This window comes from Labrus mixtus, chromosome 12, assembly GCF_963584025.1.
Source record: "Labrus mixtus chromosome 12, fLabMix1.1, whole genome shotgun sequence".
Classification (NCBI taxonomy): Eukaryota; Metazoa; Chordata; class Actinopteri; order Labriformes; family Labridae; genus Labrus; species Labrus mixtus.
In genome coordinates, this window is record NC_083623.1 from 17,224,972 (window position 1) to 17,241,825 (window position 16,854).

General features: G+C 38.7%; 2 protein-coding genes across 2 annotated transcripts; one reads left to right on the plus strand and one right to left on the minus strand.

Annotated features, from left to right (window-relative positions):
- Positions 1 to 2,153: 2,153 nt before the first annotated feature.
- On the plus strand, positions 2,154 to 5,062 carry LOC132985396 (uncharacterized). Its single transcript, XM_061052745.1, has 4 exons — positions 2,154 to 2,169; positions 3,144 to 3,703; positions 4,378 to 4,517; positions 4,796 to 5,062. Exons 1-3 carry the CDS (start codon positions 2,154 to 2,156, stop codon positions 4,462 to 4,464), a joined length of 663 nt encoding a protein of 220 aa, XP_060908728.1. The 3' UTR covers positions 4,465 to 4,517; positions 4,796 to 5,062.
- An 8,086-nt stretch (positions 5,063 to 13,148) lies between these two features.
- mgat2 (alpha-1,6-mannosyl-glycoprotein 2-beta-N-acetylglucosaminyltransferase) lies at positions 13,149 to 16,619 on the minus strand. Its single transcript, XM_061052389.1, has 2 exons — positions 16,462 to 16,619; positions 13,149 to 15,062 (listed from the first exon to the last, which is right to left on the minus strand). The coding sequence occupies exon 2, from the start codon at positions 14,802 to 14,804 to the stop codon at positions 13,398 to 13,400; it is 1,407 nt and encodes a 468-aa protein (XP_060908372.1). The 5' UTR covers positions 14,805 to 15,062; positions 16,462 to 16,619; the 3' UTR covers positions 13,149 to 13,397.
- Between the last annotated feature and the right edge of the window lie 235 nt (positions 16,620 to 16,854).

Consider the following 16,854-nt stretch of genomic DNA (forward strand, 5'->3'; position numbering starts at 1 on the left):
TAGTTCACTTTACTCCTTAGTATGCCAGATGTATATACTTCCAATTTTATGATTTTATGTCAACTATTCTTAATTTAATTGTATTTACACCGGATTTTCCCCTCTGGACATCAGTTAAGTATTATCTTATATTCTTTAGAACCCTCCCACCTCAAAATACAGAGAAATACAAATACTTGACAGAATACATAATTCATCTTCATATGATGTTAATTAAAATTTATTTTGTTTTTGGAAACTAAGATTGCTAAATATTGTGCAAAGCTCTGGTGTGGTCTCCTTCTTCTCTTTAAATGGAGTGCGTGGTCAGCTCCTCTGTTTGCTCGGAGGTCTCTGCTGAAACAAACAAACATTAAAAGGGTTTATTCTACACGTTACCCAAATAAATACACAATGTACTATGGTGCAATTCAAAGAGTTTGTCTCAAAGTGAGCATTGTATTCTTATTAATATATAATATCTATAGAGATGTTGTCATCAAGTTACCATTGATACGCGTCCCTCATCCTTTCTCATCTCTCTGGTCATTCGATTCATCCTGTTGGTCTCATCTGTGCTGCTTCCTGTCTCCTCTTTTGATTTCTGCTCCTGTTCCTGAAGAAAAAAACAAATCAAAAAGGATCCTACGCAAAAAAAACAAAAAATCTATTTTTATTTATGTTGTACTCACCTTTTAAGATCTCACTTGTCAGCTGAGTGAATGAATCAAAGAGGTGCGGTGACATTGAACGAACCAAAAGTTCCTTTTGATGAAAACATTAGCTCACATCACGTCACATGACCTGACATGATGTGACATCATCAATCATTACATCACATCACATCAGATCACATGACGAGACATGACACGACACAACACAACGATACATCACAACAGAAAGTAACACATAACAACACAACACATCACAACTCAACATATACCAACACAACAAAACACAAGACAACATATACCAACACAACAAAACACAAGACAACATATACCAAGACAACAAGACAACATATACCAAGACAACAAAACACAAGACAACATATACCAACACAACAAAACACAAGACAACATATACCAACACAACAAAACACAAGACAACATATACCAACACAACAAAACACAAGACAACATATACCAAGACAACAAGACAACATATACCAAGACAACAAAACACAAGACAACATATACCAACACAACAAAACACAGACAACATGACAGAACACAAGACAACAAAACACAAGACAACATATACCAACACAACAAAACACAGACAACATGACAGAACACAAGACAACACAATAACACCAAATAACATATCTACACATAAACACAACATAAAATCAGAAAAAAAACACAACATCACATTATATCTCACATTACTTCTATACTATTTTTTTAATCTTCCAGTTTTACATTATTATGTTTTTTAGGAGCCGGAGTTTACCATATTTAGACGGGAGGAGGAGCTGAAGAGGAGCAAGAGGTTACAGTACCAACAAATGTTACCATAAAGTTACCCGACAATCTGAACCCATTGTTAATTCATGAGTTGGTGAAGGAGCTTCTTACCAGAAGTCTCAGCGGCATAAATTAACGACAAACACTCAACAAGTCAACGACTCATTTAGCTTTTTGGTGTCAATCATAGTTTAGTCTACAGTGAGTGAAGACACTGATATATGATTACAGTGCTATAATACACAAAGTACAAAATTATCACTTATTTCTACCTGTATTTGGAGGAAAAGAAGCACCAGAGAGGCTCAAGAGGTTAAGAATATAATTAATAGATGTTGCCGCAGTGATAAAACTCATTGGTTTGTTGCCTTTTTTTGTAGCTAATTCATTAGCCGCCAAAAAAAGGTAGTTTTTTAAATATTGGTAGTACAGAGTGATAACATTAAAACATCACAACCAGCAACTTTACAATTAAAAGATGTTCTCGCCTTTTGTTACCTGGAGCCAGAAGTGACCATGTTGAATAAGACGTTGGAGCTTAAGAGGAGCGAAGTGTTAGCAAACACCAAAAAAGCTTGTTTTCAGTATAATGGTAATAGAAAGACATGACAACCATCAACTTGACAATAAGATGTCCCTGCTGTGAGAGAACACATTGGTTTGTTTCCGTTTCAATCATTTTGTTTCCTGGAGCCAGAGGTGACCATGTTTGAATACGACGGTGGAGCTGAAGAGGAGCGAAACGTTAGCGAACGCCAAGTTACAAACAATGTAACTGTGTATGAAAAACACTGAACAACATAACCAGGTACAGTGAGCGAAGACACTGATACCTGATGATTAAGATTTCTTTTTTAAATCCTGGGTTTTTAATTTTCATATCTGTGACGATATTTGGAGGAGAGGAGGAGCTGGTGAAGAAGAAGCTAGCGAACGCCGAGTTATCAGACCAAAAGTCTGTGCCGATTGTCGATTTCATTATGTGCTTAAAGAACAAGTTTCCAGAATGAGTTTCTACTTGTTATAGTAGGTGATAACACCACATCAAAACACGTCATAACCATAGACTGTAAAATAAACATATTGGTTTGTTGCCTTTTTAGACCTTTTGTTACCTGAAACCTGAGACCATATTTTGAGGAGAGGCTGGAGCTGAGGAGGAGCGCTACATGAGAACCTACATGAGAGAAGTTTTTCCATCTGTGACCATATTTTGAGGAGAGGCTGGAGCTGAGGAGGAGCGCTACATAAGAACCTACATGAGAGAAGTTTTTCCATCTGTGACCATATTTTGAGGAGAGGCTGGAGCTGAGGAGGAGCGCTACATAAGAACCACTTCTTGCAGGAGGTGCTTATTATAATGCTGAAATATAAATTGCAAAATACCAGATTTTTAAAAATTTTAGTTTTTCCATCTGTGACCATATTTGGAGAGGAGGAGTGAGCTGGAGAGGAGTGAGATGTTAACAAACACCAAGTTATCTGACCAAACAGTCTGTGCCCTTTGCTAATTCATTAGCTGCCAAAAGAGTTAATTTGAGATTCTACATGTTGTTTTATGTGAAAACAACATCACAACACATCACAACCTTAGTCTGTAAAATATCTTATCTTAACTAAACTTATCTAAACTTAACTTATCTTACTCTATCTTATCATTATGTACACATCACGGTATAGCTTATCTCTTGTGAGGACGCTTCCGTGGAGGCTCTCCTTCTGCCCGTGGAGCCGCCCCGCCGCCACGCTGCCGCTTCCTGAAGGTCAGGAGGGCCCTCAGATTCTTCTTCCACCTCGGCTCAGGACCTGTGGAGATCAAGAAAGAAGAAGAGGGGAGAGCTTCTGGAGGCTGGCTCGGTTCCGCTGGTCTGGAACAGGGGCTGATCCTCTGCTGCTCCTCAGGCTCCACACCAGGCCACTGCTCCTCCTCAGCCATCATCGGGGGAAGGCAGGGGGAGGGGCAGCGGCTGGTTCTCACTGGGCTCCTCTGTGACCTGGCTGGGGAAGAAGAGGGAGAGGAGAAACAGGAGGGGAAAGAGGGGCACGAGGAGGAGCTCACTTGTAGGTCAAGGAGAAGGGAGGTAAAAGGAAAGCCAGGAGGAGACACAGGAGGAGATACAGGAGGAGATACAGGAGGAGATACAGGAGGAGACCTGGGTGGAGACGATCCTGAAGAGCTGGCTGCTGCAGGGACCCTCCTCAAGATGAGCCTGGGGCTGGACCTGTCTGGGTCAGAGACGAGGACGGAAGTCCAGGTGAAGCACTGGAGACAAAAACAACCCAAAATTTCAACTTCAGATTAAAAGTCCTCACATACTTACACTGAAGTTATAACCAACATTACAATAATTATGCATTTAATTTAATCAGTATACACTCACATTGATTGATTTTAGATAAACTTTCAAGTTCCTGAACCAAATTACTTCACTGTTTCTTTCACCAAACGATATTAATACAATATTTAAGTTGCAGTAAGTCAAAGGCTTAAGAGGTAAACAGATAAGAATTTAGTATGTCTAAAGATCTGGATCATCAAAAAGATCATCTACTTTGGTCAACAGGTTTTTGTGTCAATTTAAAGAAACATGTTTTGCCTCTTATATTCATATTTGGAGACTTTTTTTCCATTAATTTGCACATGGTTGACAACTTCTTAGTGCATAGTTAGGAATAAATAACATTTTCATCCCTAAATGTTATTTACAGTAGTTTTAGCATTATCATTTTTCATGGAGAGTAAATATGTATTTTTTCTGATTTAAGTCCATGTTTACTTTCTGTAAGGTCAGTATTAAATTGATACATATGTAGGTAAGGAGCAGCGATTTACTTTAAGTAAAAAAAGTTTTAAACATTACTGAGATGAAATATGAATACAAACAAACTGTTGATTTAAAAGGATATAAGTGAATAATTACCTCATCAGAAGAAGAAGGAGAGCTGGGAGAAGTTACAGACAGGGACCAGGGTGATGAACCTCCTGAAGAGCCGGCTGCAGACGGGATCCTCCTGAGAATCAACCTCGGGCTGGACCAGTCCGGGTCAGAGACGAGGTCGGAAGTCCAGGTGAAGCACTGGAGACAAAAACAACACAAAATTTCAATTTCAGATTAAAAGTCCTCACACACTTACACTGAAGTTATAACCAACATTACAATAATTATTCATTTAAATTAAACAAACAAAACTATCAGATAACCACAAAAAACAGTTTTCGTAAAAACCTAAAGTCTTTAAGGAGCAGTGATTTTACTATAGGTAAAGAAAAAAATGGGTTTCAAAGATCTAAAACATGACTGAGATGAAATTTGGATACCAAGGAAATAAGTTAATAATTACCTCAGAAGGAGAAGAAGGAGAGCTGGGAGGAGTTACAGGCGGGGACCAGAGTGATGAACCTCCTGAAGATCCGGCTGCAGACGGGATCCTCCTGAGGATCACCCTCGGGCTGGACCAGACCGGGTCCTGGACGAGGGTGTAGGCCATCCTGAGTAGATGCTTCTTCTAAAGACAGAAACAATCCCAAAATGTAAACATCTAATAAATAGAGAAATACATTTTTTTACAGAAAAGTCCTCACATCCTTACACTGAAGTCATGACCAACATTTAATAACTACTGTAATCAAATAAAAAGTATAAACAAAAAAAAAACATGGACACATCTCTATGAGTATTTGCAACAAAAGGACTAGGTTGTGTTTTTTTTGTTATTGCTGGTGTATATCTAATTTCTTTCTCAAATAAATGGACTGGTATGTGAACAGACAAAATAAATGAGTTAATTATATTATATTATAAAACAAAGTTTCAGGTGATGCTGACAATTTTTTTGATGTTATTTGTTCAAGTTTAGCCAGTTACAGAGCATTAAAAATAAAAAGTGTCCAACATAACCTGGAAAGTGTATATTTCTATAGGCCTAGTATCTATATATCTGGTCTTTAACCCCATGAGGAGTGGACTGAAACTAAAACTTGTTTAGAATTTAAATGATTTAATACTGTTTTCACAAAATTCTGGCGAACTCTTCAAAGTCACATAATTATAGTTCAGTTTTTAAGTATTTAAAGTTATTTTCATGTGTATCTTTGAATCTCAAACGTTTGATCGTGTGGACAGTCAAATAGGAAGTTTCATTAAAATCATCAATCTTACATCTTTCATGCTCAAACACTTGTTGAATGGAGGAGAAAAGTAGTCGATGAAGATCTTTTGTGAATAAATCCTCGATTATATGAAACTTTAAAAACCACTTTGAATATGTTCTGCTGTCTCTGAGTTTGTTTTTGATCGAATAATTTCATTTTCGATTCACCTAGCAACCTGCAGCGACTTTTAATCAGTTACTATGGAGATTTAAAATGCTGTTTACTTTTGATAAAAATGCAAATTAGGCTACAACCTTTAAAAGTTTATTTACAACACTTTGATTTCATATTATTAAGTATCGAAATATCTGGTATAAATTATCTATAGACAAAAATAACTCAAATAAAGATAATGAATTATGAATTAACCTAAAGATGTGAAAATAATAAACGTGGAAAAGAGACAAAGGCATAAAAATGCGGGTTATAGTTAAAGTTGTTTGTATCTGCTTCTTTTAACTCGACATGGTCTGAAGACATGAGGCCTTTAAATAAACGATCTAATTAGTTTAAGTTTCTGTTTATTGTCTGGCATATGTTATGTCAGTAGATTATCCTGTGAATGTAATTTAATAAACGTTTCATCAAATGTCTCATTTAATCACAAAGCTCTGATCGTGTCGACAGTAAAACAGATTGTTTTATTAAAATGATCAATCTTACATTCTCCATGTTGAAACACTTGAGCTTCTTAATGATGTTCAGTCGATGTTTGGAGAAGAAAGGTTATGAATGAAGATCTTTTTTGAGGAAATACTCGAAAATATGAAACTTTGAAACCACTGTGAATATTTGCTGCTGTCTCTGAATTAGTTTTTGTTCGAATGATCAATAATCTCTGCCTAATCACCTAGCAACCTGCAGCGACTTTAATTTAGTTACTATGGAGATTTGAAATGCTGTTTACTTTTGATTATGCTCATAACAACCTTTTAAAGTTTATTTACAGCACTTCAATTTCATATTATTGAGTATCGAAATCTCTGGTATTAAATTATCTATAGACAAAATTAACACCAAATACAGATGGGCCAGTATGAATCATGTTTTAAATTTATTTCAAAAATAGTCACTTCGATTGAGCCTAAGCTATTTTGGGGCCTGTTTTAACTCGACATGGTCTGAAGACATATATACCTTTAAATAAACGTTTTGGATTCCTAGTTTATTGTTTTTTTTTTACATGTTATGTCAGTAGATTATCCTGTGAATGTTATTTAATAAACGTTTCATCAAATGTCTCATTTAATCACAAAGCTCTGATCGTGTCGACAGTAAAACTGGTTGTTTTATTAAAATGATCAATCTTACATTCTCCATGTTGAAACACTTGAGCTTCTTAATGATGTTCAGTCGATGTTTGGAGGACAAAAGTCGATGATGAAGATCTTTTTTTGAAGAAATCCTTGAAAATATGAAACTTTGAAACCACTGTGAATATTTGCTGCTGTCTCTGAGTTTGTTTCGTTTCAATGACTTCGAGTTTGTTTTTGTTCGAATAACCTGGACAGCAACCTGGGTTACTATGGAGATTTTAAAAGTACTTCATAACACAATTTTTACCCATTGAATAGTGAATTCACTTCAAATTATTCATTTTAAGGTATCTACAATCGAGGCTAGATATCTGTAAAAAAAAAAAATAATAATAATAACTGGAACTTATTTCTAGCCAATTCATGCGTTGTCAAATATGTCCCCCCAATCTTTTAGTCTTTAAATGAGCGTGCAGATAGTGACCTCTAAAAATATAAAACACAGTTTTTCTTGATTAGGCTGCATAGGCATCTGGGTGAAGAACAACAAATCACTGATCAACTACCTCTTCCAAACAAGGCCACACGATGGTGCTGTTATTCAGGTGGCTGAAGTCATCTGTGAGCTTTGTGCTCCACCTTCATAATATTTCTACTTAAAGGCTGACCAGACCACTGTTGTTGTAATCACTTCAACTTAAGCTACTTTATTTGTCTGTTATTTAATTTTTGTGTGAAAATCGACTGGATTTGAATGACTGGAAAAGCCATGCTTTGAGGAGGAGTTAAGCGAATTGCAAACAAAAAAACAAAACAACACAACATGACATGGAGCCACATTTGACAAAAACCTTCCATCTCCTGGCTGAAAAAAATCCTCAATGGGGTTGATGAGAGGGGAGTAAGGGGCAAGGAAAAGGGACATTATCCTCAGATGGGGGCGTCAAACCAGGTTGTGACTGCACAGGAATGGTGGAATACCACATTGTCCCATGTGATCACATACATGTATAATGGCAAGTGGTCTCCCACCTGTCCCCTCTCTGCCTCTGGCACCAGTCTTTCACGCAGGTCTTCTAAAGACAGGAGAAGGCAGTCAGTGTTGAAGGGGCTAATCTCACATTTATGCCGGAGTGCAAGGTAACTGTGGCCCTTTTGTCAATTGTGTTTTTTTGCGCTGATGCCTTCTCGCCAAGTTGAAGCCGGCCTCATCGACGTAGATCATTTCATGTGAGACTTCATTGGCCTCCAACTCCATGACTCTCTGAAAGCAATCAGACAGTGTGTGTAAATGCTTTGCTGTATACCTACTGTGTCCTACTATACTCCAGGTTTATAGACTAGTTTACTGCAAAACATATACTATATGTATAGTACAGTAATGACTGTGATGCATAACCTTACCTGGAATTACATTATTGGTGACAGAGTACTTTGATGTGCTCCCCATTCCTTTCGAAAGGACCTTTATAGTTTCATTCAGACTCTGTTTAGCTAGAGTCCGGGAAATGGATGTTATGCTGATTGCTGCAATGTTCCCAAAGACAAGGTTGTCCTATACAACTCTGGACTGATTGTCCTTCAGCTTTATTTCATTGTCAGCAATCACCATGTTGATAATGGCAAGTTCCTGTTCTTCATTAAGGTGCTTTCCTCTGCCCCCTGAGGGAGGTAGACGTTGAATCCTTGGAGACAAAATACAGTTACATATTAGAGACTGGAGGCATGCAGTTACTGTAATACATGGTAACATTATTTACACTTTGCAGTAGGAGAAGCCCTGATACAATATCCTACCTGTTGGTTTCTCAAAAAATCCACTGCCAATGCCACTGTGTCCCGGCTGAGATTTGGCTGTACTAGTTCACCAGCCTCTCAGTATGATAGTCCGTGGTTTATGACATGGTCTATGATAGTAGCTCTTATTTCATCAGTTACCCTCATAGCTCTGGACCTTCTTTGAGTGCCACCACGTATCCTAACTCCTCTCCCTCTACCTCGTCCAGGCATTCCTCTCCCTCACCCTTTTCCCATTCCTCTAACTTGTCGTCTTCCTCTCCCCCGTGCAGGCATTTTTTTACTTTCTTTGTGTTACTCTATATTGTTCCTTTTCCACACAAGATCAGCCCAAAGAGGTCCTTTTTTACTGTATACCTTATGGTCATTTGATTTAAAGAACCTCAACACCTGAGTGTGTTCCCTAGATGGGAATCAGCTGTGATTGATATTTGCATAACTTCAATCAGCTGTTCCTCAGTAGCAATGGATAAAAATACAGGGGATATATATATATATATATATATATATATATATGTGTGTGTTTCAATCTACAATATGAACAGCTATGCACTTAGACTTTAGCCCATAGGTTATGTTTAGAACAAGATGTTATCTGTTCTGACATATACAGTGTGAAAACATTTGTAAATTTGGCTGTAAAAATCCATTGTTTTGGTCTCGGTTGAGCTTTTGTGTAAAATAAGTTCAAGCAATTTAAATTTGTGTTAAATGTATGTATTTTGTGTAAAAGCAACAAGAAATGTATTTAATGCATAGCCTACACAGATGGATGTTGTGCTAACTGTCTTAAGAGTTTAGGAAAATTGTCTTTTAGTTATACTGATCAAAAACATCACATAGTGGTATAAAACTGCCAGAATTTGACAAGGTTACTTTACCTCCATAAATTCGGCTGATAATATTTGCACATTATTACCTGAAGTTGAGTGTTTTGAAAGAGTGGTATTTGTACTTCTGTCTAGAAGCACTAAGTGGACAAACTTGGTTTTCCTTTGACAACTAATTAATTTGACTCATTTCTTGGGGTTTCAACATCTTTATCTCATTATCTTGAGAAAATTAAGCTTGTTTTATCCTGATAACAGGAGAATATTCTGATGATCTAGAAACAAACAAATTGCTTGTCACTATCATAGGACAGACCACATGTCTTGCTATCATTGCCCACACTATTGAGGTTAGTTCAGAATATTTCTGTGTTTGTTTTGAGCTTTTGCATTGGCTAAATATGATGTGTGGATGAATGTCCACTTAAGGCTACCGTGTTGTACTATAGAAAACTATCTGTATACTTTTTTTACCACCACTGATTGCACTTAAAGCCACATGTAGCCAGTAGATGGCAATATTGCTAAAACAAAATGCAAGATTGAGAAGTACTCATAACCATTAAGTGAACTTTTACTCGATAACAACTATCACCAAAACATCCACTATATGTTTATTTCCCGTTCCCTCCTTCTTTGTACAATTGCACTTCTACTACTTCACCCTACTGCTTCATATATATTTTATATTCAAAGTGGGGGAATAAAACTGGCTCCTCCATAATTTATAAGACACTTTTAGAAGAAATACGAGCACTTGCAGCCATTAAAACCTGCAGCGTGTGGCATCACAGAGAGGAAAGTGGTGAGAAGAGTGATTAGCAGGCTGGGTAAACCTGATCATCCTGTCAGGGTATCAATCAGCACCTGACAGGAGCTGACTGACTGTCTGATCCCCCCGCTGAGCTGCATACATCAATACTGAACGGGTATCAATCAGGATTGGCACTTGGAGAGATGTTTTACATAGAAAACATCACTTTGACTATACCAAATATTTTTTTATTATGTATTTATTTCTCAACTGCAGGTCTCCAACCAAATATATTCAATATAAATAAACTGCACCAGCCTTTAAGTTTTACTAGCAGGCCATTTGAATAGCAATCAAAATATACAGTAAGAGCTTTGAAAACAGCTACATTTATCTTGCATCCTCAGGGGATCCCTCTTGATAGAAATCCAATAGATTGAAAGAGAATCCCATTGCTACTGTAGAATCCTGCTTTAATCGTCTTCTCACAGATGCAATTCCCAAGTCTGCGTCCCTCCATATATTGACCTAGACTTATGTTTACATAGCAATGTGTGCAACAGCTATGAATGATTAATATAGACTCTCAGAGGCATGGGCCTGAAGAATGAACGGCATTCAATGTGTTGCAAAAACACCACAGCACAATAAAATGGATTGTGGTAATGAATGCATGCAGCTAGGTTGGCTAAATTACACGGAGCTGAGGTTACTTCATTCTATAACAGGTTGAGACAGAATATTAAATGTAATTTAACCTCAAATTAGTCAGGGATATTTATTAAGCCCATTGTTGAGACCTGCAGTGAGTTTAGTAATAAGAAATACATTGTGTAAGGATGTGACAATTAATTGGATTACATCTTAAAGCTTAGCTTGTACTTGAAAATAGTGAGAGCTATTGGCATTCAGCTGATGAATTTAGACTTTGCTGGATATTGTGTATTGCAAATTATTGCCAGAATCTTAGTTATTAGAATCATAGTAAGAATAAAAGCTCATTAAGCTTATACAGGCAATATATGAGCCAATATTAACAGCTCGCTAATATAAATGGAGCACTGTTCATTTGACAGTTACAGTCAATAGTTTGATGAAAAGCAGGTAGCACATTTTTTCTTCTGATACTATAGCAGGCAAGCAGCAATTACCTTCAAGCAAACAACTGTGGGCCATGAAATGCACTAAGAGAGTTTAAAGAGTGAATCTAAACTAGTCACTACAGGGATGCCAAAACAATAAGCTAAAAAGCATTCAACTTGTACATAAAGCTGAGGCGAGCTGCAGTGTTTGGTAAGTAATCTCTGAGGATTCATATTTTAGAACGACTCATTTGAGCCATTGTTCATTTTAAAATGTGCGATTAAAGCCATTTACTGTAATACTTCAAGTCCATGTTGTGTTGTTAAAAAGGGTTGGAATTGAGTTATTTCCTATTTAATGAGGAAATATTATGTGAATATTGCGTAATTAACTGACTCTCGCTCATCTTTGCTGTCGGTGATTGTCTGCTTCAGTTTTCACTTGTTGCCTACTTGTCATTGGTCAATATGTTCTCCTTTATTGATATCAGGTTTCACCATGTGAAGGTGCTATGTGCAGTGCAGTAAAGGATTACATTCTTGGGCTATCAAACTATAAAGTAAATAAAAAATAACTTGGGTTTTTTTAGAGGTAAGTGCACATGACATTTTAAGGGCTCTAGCTCAAGTTCACCATTAGTCACCAAGAATCCAGGGCAGAGTGCCACTTCCTCTTATTCTCAGTTCTATTCTGAGCCCTGTGTCCCCTGAGATGTGGGCCCAATAATTGAGACTCCACCAAGGGAGCAGCTACACAATTTGCCAGTCACATGACCTCGGCACAGCAGCCCCAGAATCACAAGTTTTCACACTGCATTAGGAATTTAAGTTCACAAATTAAATACAAAGTGAGACTTGTTTTCCTGCAGTCTGTTCTACCAGTGCTGATCAATCTTTTACAATCGTGTGTCTTAATGAACCACTGTGCTAAGAATATATGCCTAACATTTAGCATTTCATATTTAATTCATGCAAACACTTAGGAATTTTGTAAAGAGCAGAATCTCAGAATGCCCTCCAGAAAAGTATTTTAAAAGAACCAAACGGTGTGTTTAGTCAGCAATAACTTTGCAGATACTCCAGATTTTGAACAGTGTGCAGAACTGATTGTTAAACATTGCCAGAGGGGGGGAGGAGCGATCAATGCAGCCTTCAGACGAGCCATCGAGCTTGGGCCTCAGCGGAAACCATCAATACTGAGCTGTGGTCCAAGCACTTAAAATGTAAATGCACCTTCAATAGCAACAACAGGGACGAGAAAGTTGTATCAGTGTCTTGGGACCGCTCCAGGTGCGTTGTGGGCATTTATCTGCAAAATGAAAAAAATCTCTGCAAAAGGATACAAGTGGCTAAATTGTCAGATTGGACCCTAACTGCTCATCTGCAGATTGATGCATTGCAACAAAATATATTAAATGCACTGCACCAAACAAACGCGGCCTCTCTAAGTTCCCTTTTGTGCCTAATATGGAAGTATTACTAGCATGCTTCTGAATACTGTGCATCTTAGATGACATCTTTTCAGCAGACACAGGAGTAATGACTGTCTCAGCTTGCTCTAGATACCTGTTGAAGCTAAGGAGATGGTTGAAATGGAACAAGGTGTCTCAAAGGACCTCTTTTGATCTCAGCTATTTTGTGTGATATAAATATCTTCAAATTAATTATGCATGCACAGTGGAATTACCAAATGCATGGACACACCAAATTCATGACTGTCTTCATGAGAAATTGCCTACTCTTCCCAATTGACCTCTAAAATACTGTCCTTTTGGCTATTTTTATTTAAACCAATTTAAAACCTTGTTAGAGAAAACACAACCATAGATAGTTTAGTAGATTGTTGTTAATGACGACTTACATAACAAAGCAGACTTGGCAGGAATGACTTATAAATAATTCAATTTGAAGACATATTTGTGTTAAAGAAGCCAAAAATCCAACATTCGTCTTTATTTGGAACAGTCCAATAAAACAGGCAATATGAAGAATAGTCCATAAAGATTTACTTTTAAAAGGCTTTTTTCTTTATAGAGGATGCAAAAGAGACAATAATATATAATAGTAGTAATTAAGGTCACTGTAATCGCACATAACTCTTGCAGAGTTCATGGTCCCTGATATCTCCCCAGCCCCCGTTTTTCACATGTGGGGCCACCCCTCCAGCCCCGTTGGCGGGCAGTCTCTTTGTTATCAGGAGGTTCTTTGGGAACAGCTGGTTCCCGCTGCTCTGTAGGATGTTCTCAATCTTGGTTTTCTGGCTGATCGGCATGCAGGAAGCCTTCTTGTGGTGCATGCCGCAGTCTCCGGCGTGGAAGATCCTCGGCGCCTCGCTCACCATGACCTTCCAGTAGGAGGGTAGGCAGGACACGGTCAGGTGCTGCAAGGACCAGTCCCAGTTGTAGTCGTCATATGTGCAGAACGTGTCGGTGCACTGGATGAGCTTCTGGTACGTCTCTCTGCTCAGAGCCATCCCCATGTTGTGCTCGGTGGACTTCCATGCCTTTACCTCCACCTTATTGGCTTTGCTGGAGAAGCCGATGTGGCTGTAGCTCCCCAATGAGAGGATGTCGCAGTCGGTGCACTGCTCCCTTTTCAGAACCGACATCAGCTTTAAGAGATGGATAAAGTCCGGGGACATAAAGTGGTCCTCCTCGATCAGCAGGACTAGACCTTTATAATCCTTTACGGCCTTGACTCTCTCCCATACAAAGTGCAGCTTCCACCACCAGTGGTGCTTGGTCTGTGAGAACTTGGCCTCACGGTAGTGGCCGAACGAGTCAGGGTACTCTGCGTTGATGCAACCCAGCTTTAAGGCGTCTTTTTTAGGAATGTCTCTGGGGCAGTCCTTGGGGTCATGTCCTGGGAACTCCTGTGGGTACAGCTGGATGCTGAAGGGGAAGAAAATCTGAAGTACCTGACAGAAGTCAACAGAGGCCACCACTTTGTTTATCTCTGGGGACCAGAAATCATGGCTGAATATCAGCAGTATGTTCTCTATACCTCTGGCTTTCCGCAAACTGTCCAATAACAGCTTAAGGTAGTCTGGCCGATTATGGACCTGAACCACCACGACCAGATCATCCTTCTGCCGCGCTGCCTTAAACTTTTCCTCGTTTCTTATTGTCTGGTCAAAGTTGAGCTGGAAAACAATTCCCCGATAGACTAAAGTGGTGTTATCTATCTCTGGCTTGGGAATCTTCTCTTTGTCCTTAGCTTTTTCCTGGTGTGTGTCATTTGTTTGTATTACAGGAGGTGGAACAGACACCCGGCTGGCCGCAGGTGTAGCTTGCACCTGGATATGATTGTTGATGCTACTGCTGCTACTGCTAATGCTGCTGCTTCTCCTCGCCGTCTCGATCTCCTTGGGGAACGCTCCACTTTCGTTCTTCTTCTGCCTTCCACTGCTCCAGAAAGCGAGGCCACAGATGACAACCACCAGAGTCAGTATCACCACCTTTCTCTTGTAGATTCGGAATCTCATGATAGAGGGTTAGCCTCTTGCTAAAGGAGAAAAATTGGTTGCAGTGAAACACAAAGCACAGGTTTCAAACTAAGATGCAGTGCTTTACAAAGGGAGCAGGCTTAATTAAAAAAAAAAGCTGCTGTGAGGCTAACTGTTGGCAAAATGATCTGTTGTTGTAAACATGGATCCCGCTGGAATGTCATTGATGGCGGATGGATTTTCCATAAGGCATTACGGTCGCTGGGAGGCAGCAGGGTAGCAGTGTGCATGAACCACCTATATGAGAAATAAATACAGAGATTACATTAGGTGCATCGGGGCAAATAGGGTTGAGAAATATGGTTGAAACTACAATAACGACAATTTCATAATCTTTACATCATGTCACGGTGCAGGATATTGCAACATGGAGACTTGCGCAAAAAGGCTGAAGTTTTAAGAGCTCATGTGTAAATGTTTTATACGGTCAGATCACCCATCACCTTCACACATTACTATTAAGAGAAACAAGTGGAAGATCCTTGTTTCAACTGAGTTTACTGATGAAAATCTTGGTAGAAGTAGGAACGCAAAAGCCAAGAGGCTTTTGGATCTTTAAAAAAATATATATCACAATGAATGAAGAGAATAAATCATTAAGATATCAAATTGCATACATTAAAAGTCAGAAAAAAGAAAAAGGAAATAGGGGGGAAATGACACTGACATGATACTATGAAAATGTATAACCTAAAACACAAACCTGGATTACTTCAGGCCTCAGTGTGAATGATACTCATGTGAAGTTTGCCCTATTCAGTTGTATCTTCAGTTTACTTTTGCAGTATGCTTCTATATCTTTTCAAACAGCCATGCACTCGTTATCAAAAGTTGTACTTTCTGCTCCTATCTTCTGAAATACCCCAACCCTTTCACAATGTTTTTTCGTATTACATGTGTCCCCTCCCTGCCTGGCTGACACCTCCTCGGTTGGGGGGTATCAATAAAGCACTGGCACTGCCTTGGTTAATGCATTTGACAGCTGTTAGTATCTGTGAAAATATGAATGAACATGCTCCAAGTAGCTGCAACTGAACAAAGCAACAAATGTACTTTTACAGAGTGATATTTAAAAGCAGTGTTTTGCATTAGATAAAATAGAAATGGTATCTAGGCTATCTACTATGCGTTTCAAATGAGCATTTCCTGCAAGGCACTCCTTTGCATTTGCAGCTTGTCACAATCAGAACAAAACATGGGTTATGCAGGTGAAAGTAGTTCTGTTGTAAAACCCGGATTTCTAATTAATTGCATAAGCAGAACCTATTTAATCCAAACAATGTCTTGCGTGTTTCCTCGCAGTGTAAACATGCAATGTTTCACTTGGAGCCTACAAGCCTTGATGTTAGTTTTTCTATCCTGTATTGGCCGCCGTCAGGCAAAACGAACCACCGACGACTTACATCGATTTCCACGTTTCACTCCGTGTCTGTTAGTCCACCAGCTGAAACAAAATGCTTTCACATCGACTAAAAACACCGTCGCAGCTTCGGTGTTTTATGACGGGCAGCTTCCTGTAAATGCTAACAGTAAGTTAGCATTAACAGCTAACAACTTAGAAGCAGTCCGCACAGACCAAACCTCGTCAACAACAGCGTCCATGGCGAACCAGAACCGACATGTTTAAAACATTTACCTAAAAGTGGGGCAGCCGTGCGGTCCTTTCAGTGATAGACATCAAAAAGGAGGCGTCCCATTTTCCTCCATTTCTTCCAGCAGGCTGCATAGAAACGCAACTATCAGCTAGCTGTAAAAAAAAAAATCACAAATACGGAACCACTGCCTGCCGCTGTCCCAGAATGCACTGTTCCTGCGGGGGGCACTCGAGACACAATAATATACCCCTCCTGCACTTTGCATGGAAAAAATGGCATAGCCGGAGATAGATTTAGGTTTTTTCTTTTTTAAGTGCTACACAAATTCTCACATATAAGAACAAGGTGATGAGCAGGACATCAGTGCTTATCGGCTTTATTTATAAAAAATTACTTAAAGCAATTTATGAGTCATGTACTGTAGGATCTATTTT

Bases quoted from the DNA above. Each gene is read 5' to 3' on its own strand.
- LOC132985396 (XM_061052745.1), top strand. The intron at 3,704-4,377 runs GTGAAGCACTGG...TTACCTCATCAG, and splicing joins AGACGAGGACGGAAGTCCAG to AAGAAGAAGGAGAGCTGGGA.
- mgat2 (XM_061052389.1), bottom strand. From the start codon at position 14,804: ATGAGATTCCGAATCTACAAGAGAAAGGTGGTGATACTGACTCTGGTG.